This window comes from Anopheles stephensi, chromosome 3, assembly GCF_013141755.1.
Source record: "Anopheles stephensi strain Indian chromosome 3, UCI_ANSTEP_V1.0, whole genome shotgun sequence".
Taxonomy (NCBI): Eukaryota; Metazoa; Arthropoda; class Insecta; order Diptera; family Culicidae; genus Anopheles; species Anopheles stephensi.
Genome location: NC_050203.1, coordinates 53,763,221 through 53,788,431, shown reverse-complemented (window position 1 = coordinate 53,788,431; position 25,211 = coordinate 53,763,221). Strand labels below are relative to the sequence as shown.

At 47.1% G+C, this 25,211-nt stretch overlaps 4 protein-coding genes across 6 annotated transcripts; 2 read left to right on the top strand and 2 right to left on the bottom strand.

Annotated features, from left to right (window-relative positions):
- The first annotated feature begins 3,407 nt into the window (after positions 1–3,407).
- Positions 3,408–22,731, top strand: LOC118513257 (annulin-like). 3 transcript variants are annotated; one of them, XM_036058820.1, is made up of 7 exons: positions 3,408–3,644; positions 3,715–4,287; positions 20,080–20,595; positions 20,662–21,045; positions 21,106–21,755; positions 21,817–22,251; positions 22,318–22,731. In XM_036058820.1, exons 2-7 carry the CDS (start codon positions 4,140–4,142, stop codon positions 22,528–22,530), a joined length of 2,346 nt encoding a protein of 781 aa, XP_035914713.1. In that variant the 5' UTR covers positions 3,408–3,644; positions 3,715–4,139; the 3' UTR covers positions 22,531–22,731. The 3 variants fall into 3 exon arrangements, with proteins under 3 accessions (XP_035914713.1, XP_035914714.1, XP_035914715.1); XM_036058821.1 differs by having other exon boundaries at positions 3,436–3,507; XM_036058822.1 differs by lacking the exons at positions 3,408–3,644; positions 3,715–4,287 and adding an exon at positions 15,241–15,562.
- LOC118513260 (annulin-like) lies at positions 6,157–8,843 on the bottom strand. The gene is made up of 4 exons (XM_036058823.1): positions 8,689–8,843; positions 8,064–8,621; positions 6,513–7,996; positions 6,157–6,426 (listed from the first exon to the last, which is right to left on the bottom strand). The coding sequence occupies exons 1-4, from the start codon at positions 8,747–8,749 to the stop codon at positions 6,238–6,240; spliced, it is 2,292 nt and encodes a 763-aa protein (XP_035914716.1). The 5' UTR covers positions 8,750–8,843; the 3' UTR covers positions 6,157–6,237.
- On the top strand, positions 10,817–14,256 carry LOC118513256 (annulin-like). Its single transcript, XM_036058819.1, has 4 exons — positions 10,817–11,618; positions 11,702–12,262; positions 12,329–13,821; positions 13,913–14,256. Exons 1-4 carry the CDS (start codon positions 11,567–11,569, stop codon positions 14,180–14,182), a joined length of 2,376 nt encoding a protein of 791 aa, XP_035914712.1. The 5' UTR covers positions 10,817–11,566; the 3' UTR covers positions 14,183–14,256.
- LOC118513261 (lipase member H-like) lies at positions 22,644–24,162 on the bottom strand. The gene is made up of 4 exons (XM_036058824.1): positions 24,086–24,162; positions 23,799–23,979; positions 23,533–23,723; positions 22,644–23,457 (listed from the first exon to the last, which is right to left on the bottom strand). The coding sequence occupies exons 1-4, from the start codon at positions 24,144–24,146 to the stop codon at positions 22,826–22,828; spliced, it is 1,065 nt and encodes a 354-aa protein (XP_035914717.1). The 5' UTR covers positions 24,147–24,162; the 3' UTR covers positions 22,644–22,825.
- Positions 24,163–25,211: the final 1,049 nt, after the last annotated feature.

The window sequence follows — 25,211 nt, the reverse complement described above, 5'->3', positions numbered from 1 at the left end:
TGATGAGGATGACATACTCATGCCCTACCAGGAAGGTAGACATGAGGGAGATCTGATGCAGACGGGGGTGGAGGAGTGTAGCCATGAGAGCAGGCAGGCCAAGAGACTCGATTATAATTCCCATCCAGCATTTGAATCCTTTTCATCTCTCCACATATAGTCATTGGTTATTTTAACTTAACTATGAGAAGCTACAACCGCCTCGCAGTCTTGACCTGCTCCAACAATCCGCTCACGGTCTTGCGACGTTACCTGCTAAACCAATAGTCCGATCTTTCTGGCGGAAGCATCCCAGCGATCACTCCATCTCAATTTGGGCCTCCCACACCCTGTCCTGTCCACGTACACGGCCTAGAAATACTTTAATGATGACCTAAATAGGTAAACAAATTTATTTATCTATTCATTTATTTACATTATTTGTCTGCCGCAAGGGTTTCACAAATTTACTTAATAGCTAAGGAATATAAGGAAAAGAAACAGTAGGAAGTCAACAAAGTACACGAAACTCTAAGGTAGACGCAAGGACGAGGACTCACGTAGACGAGAACGAAAGCGGGACACAGGGGCATTGTAGTCGAACAGTTCAACGAATTGTTGAAGTCCGAGAGCGCTCTAAGAAGAGGTTCATTTGAACCGTAACGCGTCTGGCGAGATGGGATGCATGAAAGAGGTCTGTCACGTAGATAGCACGATGGGGTGTAAAGAGGGATAGCTGATAGAAGGGTTGGAACATCTAGGTCGTGGGAAAGGAGGCTGGCAATGAAACATGAAACATGAGCGGAAGTGGGAATGTCGTGTTTCAATGGAGTCAAGCCCAAGAAGCCGACAGCAAACAGGGTATGATGGGAGAGCCATTTGAAACCCAGTAAGGAAGCGACGAATAGTTGCGCGGATGAATCTTCGCTGCACACTCTCCAGTCTGGCCATTGCGGTCGACCCTGGGGGAGACCAAACAACGGCGGCATAGTCCAGCGTGGATCGAACCCAGCAATAATACTATGCCCTTAGGCAGAGGGGGTCTCTGAGTTCTGAGGAAAGTCTGACAATAAGGCCCTGCTTGTTATACTTGGTGTAAGCTTGTATAAGCTTGTTGGACTTGGCAATAACATGGTCCACATGAACACAAAAGAGAGAGTCTCATCCAACCACACACCTAAGTCTTGTACGGAGTCGTTACTCGACTTATGACAGTGTCATGAAGGGTGTAGCTGAAGTGGAACTTAAGGGATCTCCTGAACGAAATGACACAACATTTATCGAGACATAACACCAGACCGTTATTACAACACCAAGCGGAAAAAAACGTTAAGGAAAACTTGCAGGGAACGACAATCAGCTAACGAACTCACAGGAAGGTAAATTTTGAGGTCATCAGCGTAGAGCAGATGACCGTTGGGAGAGAGGGATTACACACAGTCATAGACAAACTACAAAAACAGGAGTGGGCTGAGGACACTCCCTTGTGGAACACTGGAGGAACCTACAAAGGAGTCGGAAAAACAGGACGACACTTTAACTCTGTAAGATCTGCCGATGAGATAGGCTTCGAACCATAACAGTAGCTGACTTCCGATACCAAGCTTATTAAGCTTGGCCATCAGTAGGTCCAGCGGGAGACTGTTGAAAGCCGCCTTGAAATCCGTGTAAATAACATCGGTTTACAAGGATCGGAGTTACAAGGTTCGAGGACGCAATGCGTTTAGGGATGAAGCCATGTTGATGAGGGGAAAGGTGGGGAACTATTTCAGGAAGAATGGAGGAGTGAACCAAGGATTCTAGGACCGTGGAAGGGGAACAAAGCAATGAGATTCCACGGTAGTTGGAACATACTGAGCGGTCACCCTTTTTGTGTATGGAGACCAGCCAGGCGCATTTCCAGATAGACGGGAAGGAACCTTCAGCAATGGATCTGGTAAAGATACGGGACAATATGGGGGCAAAGAAGGGAGCCCACTTTTTAAGGATGGACGATGGGATGCCGTCAGAACCAGGAGAGTAGGACCTTTTGAGTTTAGAAAGGGAGGATAACACAAATGAAGGGTTAGTGGGGGGGGGGGGCAGATGATTAAGGGAAAACATGCCACGAGGAGTTTAAAAGAGTGTTTAGCGAAAAGGCAGAAAAAATTTTAGACAACTTCCTCAAACCAATGATGTCTATGTCATTGTCGTTTATCAGGATCTGGAGTGAGTTGTAGCAGATCGTCACCGAAGTTTTCAATTCACCTTCACCTGAGATTGTGATGTTGGTCACTGTAATTCTTATCTTGGCTGGAATTATAAATGAGCGCGGGAATGCGTCGTCTAGTTTTAACCAAACGATGCTGGCATATTAGGTTTTAAAGTCCATGAAGAAATGGTAGGTGTGTAACTCCTGCTTCGGAGTAAAGATTAAGCAAGCAGTCAAGAGGGTTTGTGAAGATTTAGTAAGTCAGGAAAGCAAGAACCTATAGAGGTTATAAATCCAAAGAGGAAGGACGCATAATCTGGAAAATGTCTTTGTTGTCAGGGAGAAGAACTTCCGCGAAGTTGAGTTGCGGTTTTGATCCATATAAGGAAACTTGCTAATTCTTTTTCCTTCTCTCATAGCCTCGAAAGTGCTACACCGCATTTGTAAAGATGGTGCTGGTGACGACATCGACATCATTGATCTGTTGCAACCGAATGCAACAATCTACAGCAACTCAAAGTGGATTTGTTATTGATAAGTAGATAGAACTTGTGAAGCACGTACGTTGAACACCTTCCACCTAGTTATGTTGTCTGCTGAAGTGGCTGTTCAACGCACAACCTTTCAGCAGCTGTTCAAAGTGTCCCACGGTTTACGATAACAATGAGACATAAATCTACATTCCCGATCACAAGGCAGTGGATCCCCAAAAAGGGATTCCCATTCGGTGACACCGTGAATCAGAACGCCGGTCTCAGAACGAACACTCTCCTTATCGGCATCGTAGCGCGAAATGAGCACACAGATCGTGCACCCCATCCATTAGCATGCGCATAATATGACCTATGGCAACTGGTAACTGGTGTCGGTCTCCTGGCATACTCATACCATTGTTCCGTAGTAAGCGACACCCCGCGCAAAATCGCCATATGCTCTCTTCTGGTCCAGATTCCGTGGCGCCTGATCGGGGCAACGGGCAACCGGCCACCATGTTAATGCGATGATGCGATCATACGCTCGTGCCGCTTGATGCGATCGACGCCACAAGATGCGTTGGTGTGGCGTCTGGAGGTCGTCCATCCCCGGGTGGAAGGTTGTGCTGGTGAGCAGGAATTCTAAAACATACTCCTCGGAATACAACAAATTCAAGCAGGGGATTTTGTATGTTCCGCTCTCAACTGACCACTTGAAAACGTTGTAACGATTGGTGGTCGGTTCGTGGCGGCAGACACCGGCTACTCAAGACGCCACATGGTTTGCAGTTACGTTCAAACATTCGGTGTGATCAGAACGGAGTGACGCGGTGTGTTCAGGCTGCTGCCGCTGCTGCTGCTGCTGTGAGTCTTGCTGATGTCGGTGTCGATGTTTTTTTAAATGGAACACAAAACACACCCTCGTGGGAGCGGTATGCGTGTACGGGGAGAAAAATGCTGCAAATTGTAGTACCTTGTTCGATCGGCTAAAATCAGTGATTGTATGTTAATTTCAATTAATTGCCACTAGGCCACAGTCGGTAGCCGCTCACGTTTTTTTATTATCACCAGGTTGTACGTCCATTTTCGATCACTGTTTAACGAGTTTCGCATCGGAGCGGTTGTGTAGTATTGCGGATGCAGTAGTTCTCGACGAGGTTACGTATCCGAAAGAATAATCCTGCCATTCGTCAACCAGTTCCGTCAACCTCGAAGAGATTCGTTTTTTTTTTTAAATAACGTGACATCATCTGCTGCTAGTGGCCGTGGCAGATAAAAAACCGAACCGAAGGACACAGGTGGATTTTGTAACAACAGGTGTGTGTATGTTTGGGCAAGAGGAATTCCAAAACAAAGTATTAAGACGGTGTCGTGCAAGACAATCTGGTGACACCTTTTGTAACGCGACCGATTCAACAATCTGTGAGCTATATTTGTTTATGCAGCGTAGTTAGTGTTGGCTGTTGGCTGTGTGTGCATCGTTACAATCGAACACCATGGGCAGTAAACTGAGCACCTTTTGGCGCACAAACTGTTGCGAGTGTGCCTCGTGCGTGGACGGCAGTAGTGAGCATCGAGGCTCCGCAAGGTGGAATCCTTTAGCGAATCATCCTCTCGCTACCTTTGGAATGGCAGACAAAATTGGTGAGTAGACAGAGTCGTTACAGAACTAGAAGATTTTGCAAGTTGGATCGAATATTTATTTCAGATAGTTCAGGTTTTGTATTGGATTAGCTTATAATGTTCGCGCTTCATTCTCTACCATAAAAGTAAGCAATCCCTCAACATTGTTCAGGCCGAGAAATGGCAGGCCGAGACCCCTCGAGTTAGTAGCGCCAAAGAAGAAGGAGAAAATACAACGGAAAGCATTAATCTGTAATTTGTCAGCGAGTTACAAATTCGTAGATTTAGTATTGGCAAAAAGTATCATCTTCTCTCTCGAATTTTGCGATATTTTGAATTTGTTATTATTATTATTATTATTATTTATTAAAATTGTTTACCTCCAGGGCTATTCAAAATCAGTTGCAAATTAAAAGCATAGGACATAAAAACACTTAGTAGTAAAAAGAAAACACATCAGTTAAAGGAACGGGAAGGAGTGGGAATGTGGGAGTGCAAGACAAAAACTTTAGAATGAGGTTGACAAGAGACGAGAACGGAAACAATTGACAAAAACATGGTGATCAAACAGATCACCTACCGAGTTGAACGCCAAGAACGCGCGTGTCCATGGATCGCTCTGGGAAAACCGCGTACGACTCGCGTGACGTACGCGTAAGCGGTGGGAAGGAAAATATAAAGGTATAGCTGCCAGAAGGGAGGGTGAGTTGATATTGGAAATCAAGGAGACAAATGTTACATCAAAAGTAACTCATACAAAGCAGCTTTGTATTACAATTTATTCAACCTTTACTTGCTTTAATGACAGCTCTTGAGCAAGTTACTCCGATGGCTGCAGTTAAGTGTTAATCTAGTTTTTTTTCGAAATAAAAAGAATCAATTTTTCAATTATTGAAAGTAACCGGTTTACGTTAAAAGCAATGTTCATGATTTTAACTGTTGATCGCACCTTCTCTCACTAGCTGTAGTGTACGCAGCACTGTCTTTCGATGAACGGAGCATGGCTGTTATATTTTCTGCAAGAAACCAACAGCTTTTTGAGGAACTTGAGCTTGTTTAGTCAATTGTAACCGTTCCTTTTGGTTTAGAAAAAGCACAAATAGTATTTCAAAGTAACTCAGTTCAGATAACTCGAGCTTCAATCTACACCCTTGTCAAAATGTGTTGAAGCATCTGTTTTGACCATCTGATTTGAAGTGCTTTGAATTGGAACAAATCAGGTAGGAGTTATGGCGCGTTCTTAACCCTTCATGATTTACTAAGGCAACGTGCATACTGCTAGGTGACATGCGCCTGAAAGTAGTTGAGTATTGCTCAAGATGGATGGATGAATAGTAAAAGCAATATGAAATTTCCTGCTTGAAGTACACATCAAGCAAGTCAGTCTGATCAATGATAATCGAGAAGTACGCAGCGCGAGATATGATGGTCCTGCAGCGTGATTTCCTGACAAATGAGCCAAAAAGATGTTGAAAAGGTATCCTAGGTAAGCATATATTAGCCCCAATGCCAGGCTCGATTGCTCATAAAATAGCAATCGTCCAAATAGTTACGTCTTGAGAAATGGTACGCAGAAAGCAAGCAGTTTCCAAGGCGTGTGTCGTAGGAGATCTTTTTTCATTTTGACGCCGTAGAAGAATCGAAGATAATTCTTGTAACAATTCTACTTGAGCTCTCCTTAAACATCCTGTTGTTCGAGGCATCCTCCTGTTGTTAAAGTCGATCAACTGGCACTTATTCTTCTTTATTGACCTAACGACCTCTTTACTGTGGCTTCACTGTGATTTGATTTTACCCGTAGCAAAGTGGTCAGCCCTGCGTACGGGGAGGAGGTTTGGATGAGATGGGAAAACGTGCTCGGTCAACAGCTTATGGCATTGTGGTAGTATATAAAATGTTTTATTTTGATTTTATTGATAATTAGACTCTTTCATACGGCTAAAGACTTGCAGTTGGGATTTACTCTCCCTTTTAAGAAAATACCAAACCGTCATATAACTCAACATTGACCTCCCGTTCCTCTACCTCAAACGTGAGCGATCCCTCAATATCGCTTAGCTCGTTTGAATCGAATTTGGCCGACAGTTGGGTGCTTCCCTTAAACGATGGCACAATCATGAAGACAACCTCACACTTCTCCCTGGCAGCAACCCGATCAACCTGCAAAGGAATAAATTAGAACAAGCGTTCAATTCGTCAAAATCGTTAGGTCGTTAGGTTTGCAAATGTGCATCAGCAAGACTTACTGCGATCGTTATGCTTTTGCAAACACCAGAACACTCAATTTGAAACGATCCGCTGTTGATGGCGATTGGAAGTGGATTGTAGAAAGAGGCCGTCACACGGACCGTCGATTGGTAGACCGGCGTATTGCTGAGCTGTAGCTGTACGTCCGGCTTGCGTAGACTGTAATCCTGCTGCGAGAAGTACTCACGGTCTACGCCTCCGATGATAGCAAATGTAGTTACTTTAAAGATGGCTTCATCCATTCCCGGCTCGTAGTAATCGTCAAACGTAATCGGTACCTCGACCGTTTCCTCCTCATTCGGTCCGATGCGGATGGAAAATGGGTGGCTTCGGATGGTTTTCACATTCTTACCGGTGTACAGTATGTGGTTGAGATGGATTCTACCGTTGACCGTGTGCGCGTCCTCCAACGAGGCATTGCTTACGCGCAGCACAATGTTGAACGATTCTCCGATCAGAGCTTGATCGTTCAGCTCAACCTGAAACTGAACGCCACAATCCTCCGCCGTACGCTCTTCCGCTTTGATCTGCTTCAGATAGTGTTTGGTGAGGCAGCATTGACCAAGCTTGAGGGCACGCATCATCGTAATCTTTGCTTCGGCCGATTGTTCGCTACACTTGTAGCTGTCGGTGATGTCTTCCCGCTCCTCCACGCCGACCGCCTTCGTGCTGATGAACTGCCCGATCGCGGTCGTATCCTTCCGAATCAACTTCAACGGCATGCTGGGCCCACGGTAGAGCCAGTAAACTTTATCGGCATTCACCTCAGCAAACACGAAATCACAATCGTACAGCACGTTCACCAGACCGTTCTTGACGGCCAGCACCGGTGCGGGCCCAAGTTTGTAGGCACCGTCGGAAGACTCTTGCGGCGTACCGTCGACCACCTGCCACCCGTGGTACTCTTCTTTGTCGAGATCCGGACGCTTCATCCACACCTCGTTCCATACGTGAAAGTTCCAGACTTGGTCGCGCGAAAAGCTCTCCATGATGTTGCCCTCCTCGTTGAAGTACGCATCCACCGTAAGGGATGCTTCGGAATCGTGTGCGGACGAAAAGTTGGTCACGATACGGCACGGTATTCCCAGGGCCCGGCATAACGTTGCCAGTACACCGGCAAACACCCAGCACTGCCCATATCGAACAGGGCTCTCCGTTTCGTAGTACTCGTTTAGGATTTTTACCGATCCGGTCCACGCCGTGGGTGCTGTTCCTTTGCTGTAGGGTTCGGTCCATTTACCGAGCAGTATACCATAGTCATCTTGGCTGTTAACAACGCCTGACAGTGCGCGACATACCTTAACAGGATTTCCGCGGTACGTAGCAGAAACACGAGCCACTTCGCCCAGTAGCCAGAAGGTCACATCGAGGATATTCGTTTCGTACTGGCCAAGCTTCCATTTGCGAGGGTAAAAACTATTTTCGTTCCCCTTCCATATCATGGTCATGTCCTCCAGCACATACTCGTTCCGTTGATCCTCATCTTGAAATGTGCATGGCTTAGATATTTGTCTTCACCGAAACAAGTAAACACGGTTTAAAATACTTACTTTCTAGATAAACGGGATCCTCCTCGCACCAGGGATTGAAGAGCAGATAGAACGGTTGGTCTAGTTGATAGCTGTTACTCTGCTCCGAACCCTTCGACAGGGCGTTGATCGTCAGCGTCCATTTGGAAACAGACGCATTTGGAGCGGTGTTTATTGCAACGAGCAGCTCGGTAGCACCGTCCTCGTTTACGGTGGTCGATTGCAGTTTGGCACTCCAATCGGAATCTTGCTCGTCTACGAGGCTATCATCGGTTTGCAGCAACAAATACACAACCGTCCCATGTCCATGGCTGATCCATTCGCCCGCAATCGGATCAACGGCAAGCACCAGCGAAATGGTATCCGTTTTCGAATTGATCGGTCGGTTGCAGATGAATTTCACAAGGAACTCCTGACCTCTGCGGACGACCAACCGGGAAGGTCCTGTTTTGTTTGCGGATGTACCGATAACTTCAAACTTTTCCGTTCGATGGTTGACTCCGTTCTGCTCGAGACAGGCATCAATTTTTGCCACGATCAGCTCAGACTGACTATCGTCTTCAATCTCATTCTCCTCATCTATAGTGGAACAGGTGTGAAGTGGGACGTTATTGTTACCCCTTTGGATGTAATTACAGTGCCTTACCGTTAGCAACCTGTTGCCATAAAGCAAATGGCAGAATGTGCGGTGCACTGCGTGCTTCCATCGCGCGATTCGTATGAAGATGCCGGCCGGAATGTTTGCAAACGACTGCCAATCGGTGGTGTCCACGCGTGAATCGAAACTAACCGGTCGGCTAACGACGATAGCTGAATTTATATGCGCTCTCCGCACGCTCGCTGTGACGCTGTGAGTCATGAGTGTTTCTGCGGTATGGTTTGGTTATTATTAAATCAAACCATCCGGCCGATGGCCCAATGGTTGACTCCTCTTTCACTTCGCGCATCTTTTCCTGTGCCGGCGAAAACGGAGACGCCGCGGCGGCCGCTGCAGAACGATAACAGTTCGTCATCGTGGTGACGTTATTTGGGGGATAGCGTTCCTCGAACACTGAAATCGGTAGATGAATGATCATCCGGGTAAGGGGCCCGTCAACATGGAGGAAGGTACATTCGCGAAACAAGGAGGAGTGGAGGGATCGTTTGGTGCCGTGATTAACTGTCTTGTAACGAAAACATTGCGCGGGTCCGGCGAGTTTATTATCAACTTTTCATTTTTACTTTTATGCACCCGAACGTTGTGTTGTGACTTACCCGAAAACATGTGGCCGCAAAGAGTGTACACAAAGTCTTAAAAACACCGTACAATCTGTGTGTGTTAAATGAGCTGGTGGTGATACTGTCAGATCAAGATCTTCCATCTTGGTTCTGAAATAATCCATCTGATGGATGATATAGTTCTTCCACGCCTTTTATTATGCAATCAAGGGTATATTGCAGCCCTAGGGGGCAACATTGATGGTTTAATACTAACACTAGACATTCACTCCTATATCATCGAAAATGCGTTTTATTTGCTTTATGTAACTGATGATTTTGCCCAATAAATCATCCCGCAAAAAGCAGAATCAGTTCACAGTCAATAATGTCCACGAAGGGTCTTGGAGAATGTTGCCTCTTGGAAAGGCATGATTCTAGGAGGGTGTTGGAATTGTAGCTAAAATGTATATTTTACGGCAACAAGCAGTAAAGTGTGATCTATGCGAGAAGGTGTTTTTTCAATCGATCGAGCTTGGCACGAGTGATCGGTTTGCCTACGGATCTTTACAGAGGTGACAAAGCTTGGGATAAGAGCTCAGTCCTTTACATCAACAATATATTGACTTGTGCTTTCATGAGAACCGGAAGCAATAGATCAAAGAATTGATGGGCAAAATCGCGTGGTTGGGCTTCAAAGGTTCTATTAGAATGGGTCACGTGACTGGGGAGCCTTACTGACGTACATTGCGGAAAACCCGAGCGATCAAACGGAACTAGTGTGTACGGACACGATTGGAAACACTACTGGCACTACGGTGGAAATTTCAACCTCTCTGACGGTGTGATATAACGAATGATAAATTAAGTAATAGCTTTAAGCTATCGTCGCTGTACTAGTATGACTAGGACATCTTGTTCATAGAACGCACGTTACGATCACAATTAATGACTTTGAATGGTAGTAACTGATGAGTTGCATACTTTGTAGATGATACTAAGGGGCAAGAACTGTATTGGAGTGAATATATAGGGAATGCTGTCAAAAATGTATGCAGTATGCATCTCAACTGGCATATTGGACTGATCTTTGATCTGATTCTTGAAAACACTAAGCTAGCCAAGTGCATCAGCAGTGCATTCAATCAATCCATCTCAATTTGGGCCTACCAAACGGTCTTTATGCGTGAGGACGGTCCAAAAAGAATTTACGAGCAGGTACGTGTAGTGTCCTGCTCGCATAATCTCCGAACGACAGTTATGAGAAGGCATCCAACGACTCCATGGAGACGTCATCGTGCTTTACCGAGTGTTAGCACACGGGAGTTAACGATAACATTATACGGTGGTTGATCACTTGCCCGAAAGCTATCGCAGTTGTCCAACGGAGGGAAATCTTCGACCAGCGCCACTGTCCAGCAGTGAAGCAAATTTGTAATTCTATCTGCAAAATAAATTGCTGTGGAGGTTGCAAGCGTTGAACTGACTGACGCATTTCAGTAACAGGCCGATAAGAACGTTATATTTAATGCAACGCTTAAAATAGAGCTTAGCGCCACCAGCCTCACCATGATGGATTCGTTGCAGGCGGCTAGTAAGTTTGTGATAAAGAATCTTTACTCCGTTGCCTGAAAAATCGAACCGAGATGATAAAAAAAACTTTTATGAGTCATTATGATGGTTGAACACAGCTCGGCCGGTTGGTTGTTGATGCAGATTACCTATAACTATCGTGGAAAGTTGGTTATCTCGGCATCATCTGTTTCGGGTAGATTCTTGTATATACTGTAACTTTTCCCTAGAAGTGTTCAAATTTTAGGTTATTGAAATTAATTTAAAAATTAGCTGAAACTACTGAGATGATTCTTTGACTTCGCGTTTCTCTCTCTTCTCAACTTCGTCTCGATCGTCACACACCTGTCTTAAGTTAAGCCTTAAGTGTTGCATTATAGAAAATTCTACCAATGTAAGCTCTTTAAACCACTGAGGTGAATAACACAGATCTTTTGCATCACTTGGTCAGAGAGAATTCATTGTTCGACCTGAACTCCATAATCAACGCTTTTATTTGTTTTCAAACTTATGATCAACCGTGCTGTAACGATTCCAAACAATCGTATAAGCTCTCCCCTCAAAACGAATCGAATTGTGTTCGCTACGCGTGTTTGAATCGATTTGCTCGATTTTTAAACCACTAAGCTACACAAATATCAACAAACAACCGTAACGAGCAGGTACATTTACGCACATCGAATGGCATGCCTATAAAAGGAGGTACCGAGCAGCCGTGCTGAGGTTCAGTGTGTCACTTTAACGCTCGGATAACGATGGGTTCTAAAGCAAATCCTTACGTCTACAGAATATGGCCACCGCGTAAAGGTAAGCTACGGTCAAGGACGCCGGCGATGACCAGTGCAAGTGACAGCTGATCTGTGTGCGTTCCACGTTCCTTTCGTTCGTAGCGGTCAGGAACAGTTCGATAAAGGATGTGCTGAAGGTCGAATCGATCGATCTGTGCTTCGATGAGAATGGGAAATCCTTCAACACGCAATCCTACGAAATGATGGTAAATCCGCGCCCTACCAAACGACCCCGGCAGTTGGTAGTGCGACGTGGTGCACCATTCACCGTGCGTTTGCTTTGCAGCCGTAAGTTCGATCTGCAGGTTGACACGATGGTGCTGGTGTTTTCGATAGTGCCTCTCGGGAAGGATAAGGCCACGTTTGGGAGTGGCACCGAAAGCTATGTGCTGGTGCACCCGAACCCGGACGAAGGGATCAGCGAGACAGGTGAGTTGCCAGATGATTGGCGAGCGATACTGGACGATGTTAAGGAAAAGCCGCTGGGTAAGGCAGAGCTGACGCTGCAGATCAGAACACCGTCCTATGCACCGGTGGCACGGTGGACGGTACAATTTCACTGCCGACTGGACACTACCGACGCGAAAAGCATGACTGAGATAAAGGATCCCATGTACTTGCTGTACAATCCGTGGTGTGCAGAGGACCCGGTCTATATGGAAGGTATTTTGTGCGAACTGAAGCGAGCGGCATTGGACACTGTCGACTAATACGTCTTCCCTTCGGTAGATGAAGCCAGTAGGAAAGAGTACGTCCTGCAAGATAGCACCCTTATCTGCAAACCCTCAAAGAAGGGCCCGTACATGACGAGCTGGATCCTGGGCCAGTATGAAGCAAACGTGCTCGACTGTGTGCTGTACCTCATAGCGGAGGTTGGCAATATTAGGGCCGCACTGTCTGGCAATCCGGTGCTCGTTACCCGGGCACTCACCGGTGCGATAAACAGTGCGAGCGGGTACGGTTTACTGCGAGGCAACTGGTCCGGCAATTACGAAGACGGTACTCCACCGACGGCTTGGACGGGGTCGGCAAAGATACTGCAACAGTTCTACGACACGGGCAAAACGGTCAATTACGGCCAGTGCTGGGTGTTTGGTGGTGTGTTAACGACCGTGTGCCGCGCGATCGGTATACCGAGCCGAATCATCACCAACTTTGAATCGGCCGGCGATCACGACGCATCGCTATCGATCGACTACTTCGTAGACGATAAGGATAATGCGGCCTCGGGCATGACGGTGGACTCAATCTGGAACTATCACGTATGGAACGAGGCGTGGATGAAGCGTAAGGATCTGCAGAATCCGCACTTTGACGGATGGCAGGTGATCGACGGGACACCGCAGCAACTGTCCGACGGTATGTACAAGTGTGGACCATTCCCGGTCGCTGCGGTCAAGCAAGGCTTTGTGCACGTACCGTTCGACGGGGACTTTATCTACGCGGAGGTAAACGCCGACGTGATCTACTGGTCGATCGGCAACGATCAGAACCCACCGAAACCGCTCGAGATCAACACCAGTCAGGTCGGGCGGGACATAAGCACGAAAGCGATTGGTTCGAGCAAGCGGCAAGACATCACCGCCAGCTACAAGCAGCCGGAAAACACGAAAGAAGAGCGCGAGGTCATGAAAACGGCCATGCAGTTCAGCTGTCAACGGTTTGCCAGTGCTGGGTTGGCGAAACGCTTGCTCGGCCACATGGTGAACGACAGCAATGGGCACGAGCAAGCGATCAAGCTGGAGCTGAAGTGTGACGAAGAGCTTACGATCGGTTCGACGTTTCAGTTCGAGCTGATCGTTACGTGCACCAGTGCGGTAAGCTCGGTGGAAGCGAGCGGCAACCTAGTGCTGAAAGATTCCGACTACACCGGCCGGCACGTGGAAACGCTGAAAAGGGTACCGTTCGCTGTGAAGCTGGAACCGCTCGAGTCCAAATCCATCCTGGTACCGCTGGACTTTAAGGATTACAGTTCTACCGCCTCGAACAAGACGAACATCAAGGGAATCTGCACGGCCCAGGTTAAGGGTAGCGATCGGACGTATCTGAAGGTGGAAAACTTCCATCTAACACCACCCGCGATCGAGCTGACACTGATCGAGCACAGTTTGGCGGGTCCGATTGCGGTACAGGTTGCGCTAAGGAACCCACTTCCGGTTCCGCTAACCCGTGGCCGCTTCACCGTCGAAGGATCGCGGTTTACCGATCCGCTAGAGAAAAAGGTAAGTGCGAAGGCGTGCACCATGATCCTTATGGTAGAAAAGATCACTGGACAGCGATGTGATTTTTGGGTATGATTCTTTTTCCTTGCAGTACGATCTCATACCGGTTGGTGGAGTGGTAAATTTCATTTATTCGATCAACCTAACGCACAAAGGAAAAATGGTTGTTACCGCATCGTTTATTTCGAACGAGTTGAAGAATGTGCACGGAAATCTGACGGTTCTACTTTCTGGAGAAGATGGTGAGGAAGGAGAAAACGCTGAAGAAGTAGACACAATTGAAGAAGTGGAAAAAACTGAAGAAGTAGAAAAACCAGATAAAGGCGACAGAGATAAAGTAGAGGAAGACAATACAGAATAAGAGTAAATACTAATCTAAGTCAGTAAGTGCGTACTGTGTAGACAATCGAGCATCAATAAAAAAGTTCTATTTTATCATTGTTTTTTATTCAATTCGAAATATGTAGCAAGAACTTTTGCTTTTTTGACACTCCAGCCTCAAGAGATCTTGGCCTGTAATTGCTGACTTCCTTACCTTAAATCTACCCGTAGCTGAAAATGTAGTCCAGCGTACGAGGAGATGATTCAAATGTAGTGAGAAGATCGACGCCGCTACCACCTCGGCCAGAGGACCTACCTAACTGCCTAAGAACGTCACGTCTAGGACTAGTTGCAAGAACTACCTAAGCAACATCCTAAGTCTTGGACTATACAATCATAACTTTAAGAGAACCACCGAGGGCGGCTGGACCGGGGATGAAATCCCATCTACTGGCGGAAGAAATGGCGGGCATGAGCTTAAGAGGTCGTTAGGCCGAAAGACCAAGAAGAAGAAGCAGAACTTTAACAACTATAAGTCTATTTTCATACGTCATTTTAGTATGAGAAACAAGGTTCCGTTGAGATTTGAACTCAGATTGGACAAGGACGTTAAGCAACTCTGCATACTACTATCAAATGGCCAATGTAAGGCAAACACATACTAGTTGACCGATATGCATTATAAGGAGGATATAAGGTTCAATGTATTTACGAACAATTAAACGAAGCTCTGCTGCATACCGGAATGAGATAGCAAATATCTTGATGACGTCTTCGTTTACGACGTCAAACCATCCCCCGAATGGAGGTGTCGTGCGCAGTAATGACATCATCGCTACGATACGATCGCAGGCTACGTAGCTTGCCTTTTGTCCCGAAATCCGCATGCATGATTCATCACCCAAATCATGCTGATTTGACAAATGATCTTATGCTACACCTTATGCTGGAGGGCTTTTGGTGTAGCGAGGAACGAAACCCGTGCGTCCGCCTACCCCCCAAAAAGCGAACTCTTATTTTGAGAGTCTCGCGCACTCACTGCAGATCGCGTCGTGTGGTTCTCGCTCGTGGTAAACAATTCCTAAACAACGGCGATCGTCGCTGGGTGTGTGAGAGACTCCAGGCGGATGCTGTGTGGCGCAGTGCGAATAAAATGGACGGTGATCGGTGGTACGACTTCGATCACGTACCGGTTGGCAGATGTATTTAACCGTTCGACGTGCGCGGAGTGCGATCCCGTAGAGGTTAGCGTCGTGAAGCAAGCTAGCTGAATACTGCTGAATTGATTTTGAACGCGCCGAGTGTCGATAGTTGTGTGCACACAGTATGAGCTATTTGTACGATTATGTGGAGCGATATCTTCCAACAGCGTGGCGAAGGAAGCGCATCCGCCGTCCGATCATATGGTCTTCGCCGGAGTGTAAGTAGAGTTTAGTTGCGGATCATGAACGAAAAATAGTGCAATTTGTTGAAATATTTATTTGTTTATACAAAATACGTGCACGGTGAGATGACTTCATGAAGGGTAATTTAAATGTCCGCTGCTTATAACCGTAGCGAGCAAGCGGCTAACGCACCCTCGTTGGCCCTCATTTCGTACGTGATCTCGTGTCCGATCGTGTAGGATAGTGCACAAATCATTATCGATAGATCCTCCATGCCCCCGGTACTTTGCTACAGAATTCCCGTGTACATTGATCAGCAGGCTAAAAATAACAAAACCACCACCCCGGGTTGCGATCTACCCCATCGGTACGGGAGTACCCACATTGTCCACTAGTTGGGAGAAGGAGTTATTTAACTGTAGTGTGTGAAGTGCTATGATTAAATAATACATGACGCCAGTGATAGGTACGGAGGTATTCAACACCGGAAGCGATCGGTATATGGTCATTACGAATGGCCAGCTCACAATATGTAAATCTCGAGTATTTGTATGCCAACGCCGAAGGTGTGCATTCTCAAGCAGTACAAACAAACGCTGCAGTGTCCAAACAGATGTGAACATTGCCGAGACAACAGACGCTGGGCGAACAAGTTGAGATGATTTCATTCTGACCGAAGGTCTTCGACGGCTAGCACAAGAAGTCAGAAACAAAACCCAAACGTCTTTTAATCGACCTTGATGGTAGATTTTGCAAGCAAGTTGGAAGAGTTAGACTCGAACTATGCACCGCCGCACATCCACGATCGCACACAGTGTTTATCTTGACCGTTTTTGTAAATATTGCCATTAATATTCGCCTGTGCTAAACGGTGCCGATGATGGTGCGTGCCACACGCCTGTGCGTATGCAAGACGAATGATCGTTGCGCAATGTGCAAGGTCATGTAGCAAGCAAGGGATTGTCTAGCTAAATAGCCAAACTTTTTGGACTGCTTTGTAGGCGTTGTTGGGCAGGCTCGCCATAAAGTGGCGCCTAAGCGACAAAAGTGAACGTTTCAAACGCAAACATCCTCGTAATATGGTCAGATCGCGAGAAGTGTTTCGAAGCTGCTCACTAAGGCCATAGGTTAGGGTGGGCATGGATGGCGGTGTCATCAGATGCAAGCCAACTTCGCAAGCTGATTTGAATAGAAGGAAACGCCGGGTGTGCGTTCTGTGTGGCCGTTTGATGTAGGAGGCGGAACCGATTATAAGGCGGGAGCGGCAGTTGATGACGAGATTGCCTTTTAATGATCGTTGACGAGTGTACACACTGTCGCACGTAATGCGGAGCAGTGCTCAAGGATCGGAGTTCAGTGTGATAGAAACAAATGTCGCCTTGTGGTCGGTATCTTTGATTTTTGCCGATAGCAGTGGGAAAATCATTTGTGCAAAAATAATTACAATTAAAACGAGTTCATAATAAGCACTTTTATATGCTTCTGCCAATCCTCACACACTAAGAGGCGAATGAGGTCTAAGAGACTCAAAACCCTTATAAATAAACTATTAAAAAAAGGTGCTCTCGCTACAGGGGGAGGTCCGGTGGCCGAAGCGACAGTGGCACCGGTCTTCACACGGCAGGGCCGGGGTACAAATCCCTTCCAGACCGCCTCTCCGTACGTAAGGCTGACTACTTTACTAGGGGTAATACTAAGTCACAGAAAGCTAGAAATGGCAGGCCGAGACCTCTCGAGGTTGTAGCGCCAAGTAAGAAGAAGAAGCTCAAGCTACAGTGTAAGTAGCAAACGTATCTCGTCCGGACCTTTTTAAAACTCATAAGTTCATAAGAAGATCATAAATAGCTGCCTGAGACTTACAGGTTACGACTTCTTAGTCCTCTGAATAGCACAGTTTTTCAATTTTTTACGCACTTTACAAGTGATTGTTAGCCAAAAGAAATCCGTGGTTCGGTGATTGCATTAGTCGAGTGCGAAGCGTCCTGGCAGATAAGCACCAGTTGATAGAAGAGAGTAGAGCTTAGAGAGTTGATTCTGCTATTGAGAAACCCTGTGATAGCTCTAGACGCTCATCAGGAAGAGGCAGCCCAAACATTAGATACTTAGTTTTGTATTTGATCCGATGATCCCAGGAACGGAGTACAAAACGCTGATCTTGCGTTGCGGTAGGCCATCACGCTAGGTTGACGTACTCGATCATCGACCGAATAAGGGAGCAGTTCATCGTTTAAATGGACATCGAATTCCGTCCGAAAGAAAATGAATATAGTTCTTATCCTGCATCCCTGAGAATCTAATTTGGCTGAACATTTAGCTTGTTGCACTCGTACTTGTGAAAGATTCCTGTTCTATTTGATCGATTTCATAAAATAAGCAACATCTAAGATTTTGAAACAAATAGTAAAGTGTCAGCGCAGTTGAAGCACTAACTTTACGATCTAAGCAGTAACTTACAGAGTAATCCAACACACAATAAACACTCCATTTCGAGTCATGGACCTTTTTCTTTATTTTGGCCGATCCTAAATAAGCTCCGTATGCTTGCATTTAGGAAAACTCGAAAAATAATCCTTGATAATGATAATGTGATAAGTTTTCCTTGGCACTAGGTTCTAACACAACCTTCAAGGTCTCGCGGCCTGCCATTTCTGGCTTTCTGAGATTTGATTTACCCGTAGCAAAGTAGGCAGCCCTACGAACGGGGAGATCTGGATGGGATTTGAACCCCGGTCATGCCGTGTTAAGACCGGCGCCGTCATGGCTTCGGCCACCGGACAGCCCCGAACGCTCTCTATAACTGCACCTACAGTGGATACAGTTGATGGTTTAATATACATATAAGCTTTAGAAAGATTGTATCAAATTTTAACTGTGTGACTTTAAATCACAATCATTCATATTAGAACAGGAAAGGATGCGGGAGGACTGATATAGGTTTTTTAGTTGGATAACTTATGGAATGATCTCATGAAACAGTTTTGCATTGGTCAGTCCTAGGAGCAATAAGAGTATTTGGTATAGACGCTTAAACGCTGCAGATAGTCGTAGACCCCTGCACTACCAACTTTCAATTGCTCACGCATCGTGAGCTCCCACATACTAGAAGCGGCACGGTTGCATTAGACGCTCCAAGTTGCAAGTACGTAAATTCCACCGGCTTTGAGCTTCACTCTGCTCGTCATGCGACGAGTTTTCTACTTCACGAGACGTGCGCACGATCCAAACGTTCGCGCCCGTGAATTTTATTGTATGCTAATGACGCTGAACAAGGCATGCTCGTGGCACGTCGTCGTCGTCGTCGTAATGCGCTACTTGAGATTTGCCGTGCTTTGTGCTGCCAACTCATTCTACACCACCACCGCTAGCGATGCGATCGTTCTGCCCACAACCCGGTTGAAGATCCGCAATCATCACCTCTCTCGAGCCGTTGTCGCCAGCAGATTAATCGCTGCTACGGGTAGAAAGTGAAGGTTCTTCTCCCTCGCTCTCGGTTGATTCATTCATAAAGCTCGTGCGCGAAGCTGGAGGAGGATGTGTATTATTGGGCGGAACATGTGCTGCCGCAACCCGTTTTCCTCGGGGGGAGATGTAATAATGGAGACGGATGAGCTCGTTTCGAGATGTATTATCTCGTTCGAGGGGGAAACGATCGCTAAATAAACAATGGAGCCGAACAAAACGTTTACCAATTTCGAGCGTGAGAATCTCTGACAGGTTCGACGTGCGATTGAAAAAGGGGCAAATACAAAGGCAGAAGTGTTTTATTGCTAATTGAAAGATGATAGATGGCGCTAACTGATGCTGGAAGCTATCACGAACTAATAGGGTAGATCCTCGTTTTTGCTTCAATTTGGTTGATGTGGTTTCTCCAATCACAACGAACTTCAGGAACACACAACAAGGCGTGAGCAAATAATAAATTAAACACCATAAACTAGATTGACATTGGCCCCATGGTACTGACCTATTTATCACCCGTAAATAGAACGACGATCGATGATGATGATGATGCGAATGAAAGAGAGAACGAGCGACCGAGAGCATCTTACAAGCTTGCTGATGATGATGATGATTGTAGTACGGAATAAGAATGAGTTCCGTAGAATGGCCAGCGCGGGGGCCAGAATGACTCAAGAATCCGCGTGGGGAACTCCAAATGGACGGTTGACCGGATGTTGGCATGAAGACTCAATGTGATTCATGCCCTTGAAGAAGAGATTACACTTGAAATAGAATTGCTTAACAATTATCGTAAAAGCATGCATAACGCGCGCGTCACACGTTTGTTACCTCATCATCTTGCAAAGGTGCTGGAAAAACTCATTTTACGCCCGAAGCCATTTTCGACTGGAACAAATTACACTTACGGGGTTGTCGATTTCAGGCAGCCAGTTTGATTGATGGAGCGGTTGATTTATGAAATTGAATTGATAGTTATTACACTCCTGAATGGTCGAAGCGTGAAAAGAATCTAATCATTTGTCTCCTGTTTCCAACGCTAGCTATGATGAAACATTGATTACTGTATTATCTTCCACCACATTGCTCATAGATTCTCCATCCGCCGAGGTTCTGACAGTAAGATCCGTTGATCTTTGCATCGAGGAGAATGGGAAAGATCATCGCACCATGCGCTATGAGCTGATGAGCCGGGATGAGTATAGTGGCAAGATACCGAAGCTGGTCGTGCGTCGGGGACAACCGTTCCGATTGCGTTTGGTGTGCGATCGACCGTACGATCGAAGTCGCGACGCGCTCAGTTTGATATTCACCGTAGCCGATGAGGATCAGCCAACGCACGGGCATGCGACACTGGTCGGTATTCCGGTCAATCAGTTCCCGAACCAGCTGAGCGAACCACACGAATGGGGCGCAGCCATCGAGACGATCCATGGCGATCTGTTGGAGATCTTGGTTAAACCGGCCGCCACCGCTCCGGTCGGTCAGTGGAAGCTGGATATCGACACGAAGCTGCTGAGTGACGCGTTCGGTAAAAGTTACTCACTTCCTCAGGCGTTTTACGTGCTCTTCAATCCCTGGTGTCCGGATGATTTGGTGTACATGGAAGGTGTGGTGTATTAGGGTTGCGCTTAAAGCTACTTCAGTTAAAATAAATTCTTTGCTTTTTTTGTAGAAAAATCACACCGCCACGAGTACGTGATGAGTGACACGACGCTCATCTACCGAGGATCGTACAACCGGTTGCGTCCTTCGGTGTGGAAGTTTGGCCAGTTCGAAAAGCACATCCTGGACTGCTCTCTGTTGCTGATTTCAAAGATCGGTAAGGTTAGTGCGACCCACCGTGGTGATCCGGTGCGGGTGTGTCGTGCCATCTCGGCGGCCGTGAACTCACCGGACGATGATGGAGCACTGTTGGGCAACTGGAGCACAGACTATTCGGGTGGAACTCCCCCGACGAAGTGGGTCGGTTCGGTGGAAATTTTGCAGCAATTCTACAAGAAGCAGAAACCGGTCAAATTTGCCCAGTGCTGGGTGTTTGCCGGTGTTGTGTCCACAAGTAAGATACTAGCGTAGTGGACGCCCCCAAGCTTACGAACTAATTGATTTGTTTTGATAGTTGCCCGTGCAATCGGCATACCGTCCCGGGTGGTAACAAACTACTCCTCAGCGCACGACACACAAGCCTCCCTCACGGTGGACTATTTCGTAGACAAGAGCGGTAAGATTATGGAAGAGATGAACGCCGATTCCATCTGGAACTATCACGTGTGGAACGAGGTGTGGATGCAGCGACCCGATCTGGGCATTAGCTCCGATGGGGACTATGGCGGTTGGCAGGCGATCGATGCTACTCCGCAGGAATCTTCCGACGGAATGTTCCGCTGTGGGCCGGCATCGGTATTGGCCGTGAAGTTGGGTGAGGTGCTGAAACCGTACGACAACAATTTCCTCTTCGCGGAGGTTAATGCCGACAAGGTGTTCTGGAGATATACGGGACCACATCATCCGCTCAAGTTGCTGCGGAAAGATGTGCTCGGTATTGGGCTGTTTATCAGCACGAAAGCTGTTGGGCGGTGGGAGCGTGAGGATATTACCGCCAGCTACAAGTTTGCGGAGAAATCGGTGGAGGAACGTGCCACGATGCTGAAGGCGCTGAAGCAAGCCAACAGCTACTTTAGCCGGTACTATCTGAATGAGGAGTTCAACGAGGTGTACTTTAACTTTGAGCTGCGCGATGATATCAAGATCGGCGAGCCATTTAGTGTGGTAAGTTCGGTTGGAAGCGTGACCTTTCTAGTGGATAGTATATGAGCAATCCGATCCACAGATTCTGCTCGTTAAAAATCGATCATCGGAAAATCGGCATGTGGTCGAGGGTTCCCTGCACGTAGACACGGTACTGTACACCGGAAAGGATCGGGACAGTGTCAAGGTGGACACGTTCTCTGTAACGCTTGAGCCCGGAACCGAGCACTCGGTACGGATGATCGTCGAGTTTGAGGATTACTATCGCAAGCTACGCGACCAGGCCGCGTTCAACATATCCTGCATGGCGACGGTGCTGGACACGGAGTTTGAGTTTTATGCGCAGGATGATTTCCGTGTGCGCAAGCCGGATATAAAGATAGCGCTGCTCGGAAAGCCAGTGTCGCAGGCACCGGTGGAGGTGCAGTTTACGCTCGAGAACCCGCTTCCGATACCGCTGCGGAAGGGAGTGTTCCATGTGGAAGGAACGGGCATTGGAAAACCTTTGCTCTTTAAGGTTCGTACAGGTGCTTGATAACACATGTGCAGAGACAGTTTCGTACAAGATCTGCTTCTTTTTTAGCATCCGGAAATTGCGCCCGGAGAGAAAGTTTCGAATGCCTTCACTATGACACCACCGTACTCGGGACGCATGACACTAGCTGCCAAGTTTACGTCGAAGGAGCTGGACGATGTCGACGGATTCCTGGCCTTTATCGCTCATCCACGTGCCGAAGATATCATTATGAACGTGGAAGATAACGCAATCATTGCCCGTACGGACGTCATCGAGTAGGGAATGCCAAAGATCCTGCCATTTTTTAGGTCACTACTGACTTACTCTCTGTCTCTCTCTCTCTCTATGTATACCTATTTAATTACCCACTAACTGCCAACGCGACGTTCGGATTGTGTTAACATTGTTTTGAAAACAGTAAAGTGTATTTAGTAATAACATAATTTAAAACGCAAATAAACAGTACACAAACCAACCAACCAACCGACCAAGCTAAGGGGCACAACAACAAAGTGGAGTTCAGTCTTCGATTAAGCTTCTAACAGAGTGTCCTGTGAGGCGTGAGCACCGGTCTCTAGATTCCTTTTCCATACTCCGGTTTAGCGTTCGTTTCTAGAAAATGGTTACCCCGCGCTGTGGTGGGTGTCGCGTCACCCATCGGGATCGAACCAGACCGGCACTTGGCCTCACGAAACTCGTCCGCACTGCGACACGGATATGCTTTAAATGCCGCCGGGCGTGTGACCGATTCGGCATAATACTCGTACGAACGGCCGTGACTGCAAGCACCGACGAAATCATCGATCCCACCGCAACCGGGCTGATTGACGCGTCCCCCGTTGGGCCAAAAGTCAACGTGGCCAAGATTACGATCATGTCCAAGCATCCCGGCACACGTGTGCATCACATCAACGAACTGTGCATCGCTCGGGTCAAGCAGCTTGTTCGGCTGCTGGTCGGTAAATCCGGGCAGGGCCGGATCAAGCCCAGTAACACGTGCCACCTTACCACTCCGCACCGATTGCCCGGTAAAACCGGACGTGTGTGCCCCAAGACTGTGTCCAATGATGTGAACGTCGTTCAGGTTAGTACCTCGCTCCGCCACCATACGGTCAATCAGTCCACCGACATGGCGTCCTACGTCCCGGGTTGATGAAGCCGCCCGGAAGTACAGTGTGTCCTGTGCCAAAGGTCCCCAGTCGACCACTGTCAGGGTAAGACACGGAAGAAGATTAGAAGGTCTTTTTTTTTGCCTAGCCGTATGGAAGCGTTTTCAGATACCGATCACATTAAGATCTTCTCGCCGAAGGTAGCTATTCTTGATGTTTTGCGACACAGGACTGGTGATCGAATTCTTCCATCCGTGTATAACGAACTTGGTGGGTAGCGTTGGATCGTACGAACTGTTCAGCGCCAACGGTGCCGCTGGATCATTGATGAACCGAAACGGACTTGGCGAGTTGATTGTGGATCTTCAAGCAAAAAGGAAACGGTTGGGTATTAATATCGAACGGTCATATTGCGTGCAACGCCACAAAACGTCTTACTGCCGGTAGTAGTAAAACATAACATCGTCGTGAATGTTGTTCTTCCTTCCGGCCGACGCGCTCGTATCGTTCGGTTCGGTAAGATCCACGATGATCGGTGTGCCTTGATCGTCCGGCATAAACATCCACGTAACGCCATAGTTCGGATCGACTGCTTTCAGCTGCTGAATGTCACAGTTCACTAGAACAAGAGAGATCACACAGTTGTCAAACCTACACATTGGGGGCACATTACGAAAAACAATCGGCATGACAACGCCACTACCACCCGACCCCACCACACTAACATTCAAACAGTTCCCGCAGGAATACATATTGGCACATTAGCGGTATAAGGTATTCGAACATGCTGCTGCCGAACGGTGCGAATAGTACTCGTGAACTGATCGTAGTAGTAATCGTCGACCGGATCGGAAGACACCATTAGACCGGTGTGGACATTACCGTTAATTAGCGTCACACGGAAGAGATGGGGAAGCGTTACCTATCGTGAAGGAGCGGAGGGTTCGAGAGCAGAAAAAATAACGCCTAAATACACCACGACTGTTTGTACTTGGTGCTGCCGCAAAGTTCATGGCGAGTGGCGCGAGCGATCACAATCGTGCTGATCGTCCGCTTCCAAGGTTCGCCGGCGTGACATCGGAGTGGTGGCTTGTGGCTGCTAATAAACTGTATCATCAGCACCACCACTGGCCGGGAAGCATTATCAGCTGGAGCGTGCGAAGTGTATATCCACAAAAAGAGGTACGCGTGATTAACGAAATTGGGATCATTTACCGTGGTACGAACCGTGTCAACAACACTTGCTGTTGACCATCTGCACCATGAAGGTCATGAATGACCGCCGAACGAAGGTGCGGTGGGATGTTTTGGAATTTTGAACAAATTTTGGACCTCGGTTTGTGTCATTGACAATGGCCAGAACGGAACTAGTTGTCTCTGTTTACTGTCGATGAAAGCGAAAGTGATATGGTGTCACCGTAATTCCAGAATTGGAACCAATATCGGCACCGGTTTCATTTGCTTCTAAAGTAACCGCAATGAGTAACGTTTTATTCAATGTTTTTTGTCACGCACAACTCTTCAAAATGGAGTTGGAATGCCAACGATACCAATAGGATAACTTACACTAGAACAACTATGCTCTTTATAACTCATTTCTAGCTAAGAACTATTCTATCGTAAGCCGTTTCCTAAAAGTCTTCTCAGTACAACAAAAACACGCACTCAAATGGCACTACTAGGTTCCATCCCACGGCTACGCACCTGCCTGGAGCAGAAGAACAAACGTCAGAGTCCTCCTGATCAGCATGATCACCAAGACTCGCCTGCACATTCGCACCAAAACTATCACCGCAACACTGAAACGATCGCCAACATGGAAGGACAATTTATAAGGCACCACGCCGGCCG

Bases quoted from the DNA above. Each gene is read 5' to 3' on its own strand.
- LOC118513257 (XM_036058820.1), top strand. From the start codon at position 4,140: ATGGGCAGTAAACTGAGCACCTTTTGGCGCACAAACTGTTGCGAGTGT. The intron at 21,046-21,105 runs GTAAGATACTAG...TTGTTTTGATAG, and splicing joins TGCCGGTGTTGTGTCCACAA to TTGCCCGTGCAATCGGCATA. The intron at 21,756-21,816 runs GTAAGTTCGGTT...TCCGATCCACAG, and splicing joins TCGGCGAGCCATTTAGTGTG to ATTCTGCTCGTTAAAAATCG.
- LOC118513260 (XM_036058823.1), bottom strand. From the start codon at position 8,749: ATGGAAGCACGCAGTGCACCGCACATTCTGCCATTTGCTTTATGGCAA. The intron at 8,622-8,688 runs GTAAGGCACTGT...GTTCCACTATAG, and splicing joins ATGGCAACAGGTTGCTAACG to ATGAGGAGAATGAGATTGAA. The intron at 6,427-6,512 runs GTAAGTCTTGCT...ATTCCTTTGCAG, and splicing joins GCAAAAGCATAACGATCGCA to GTTGATCGGGTTGCTGCCAG.
- LOC118513256 (XM_036058819.1), top strand. From the start codon at position 11,567: ATGGGTTCTAAAGCAAATCCTTACGTCTACAGAATATGGCCACCGCGT. The intron at 11,619-11,701 runs GTAAGCTACGGT...TTTCGTTCGTAG, and splicing joins AATATGGCCACCGCGTAAAG to CGGTCAGGAACAGTTCGATA. The intron at 13,822-13,912 runs GTAAGTGCGAAG...TTTTCCTTGCAG, and splicing joins CCGATCCGCTAGAGAAAAAG to TACGATCTCATACCGGTTGG.
- LOC118513261 (XM_036058824.1), bottom strand. From the start codon at position 24,146: ATGTTCGAATACCTTATACCGCTAATGTGCCAATATGTATTCCTGCGG. The intron at 23,980-24,085 runs GTTAGTGTGGTG...CTCTTGTTCTAG, and splicing joins CCTGCGGGAACTGTTTGAAT to TGAACTGTGACATTCAGCAG. The intron at 23,724-23,798 runs GTAAGACGTTTT...TTTTGCTTGAAG, and splicing joins ATGTTTTACTACTACCGGCA to ATCCACAATCAACTCGCCAA.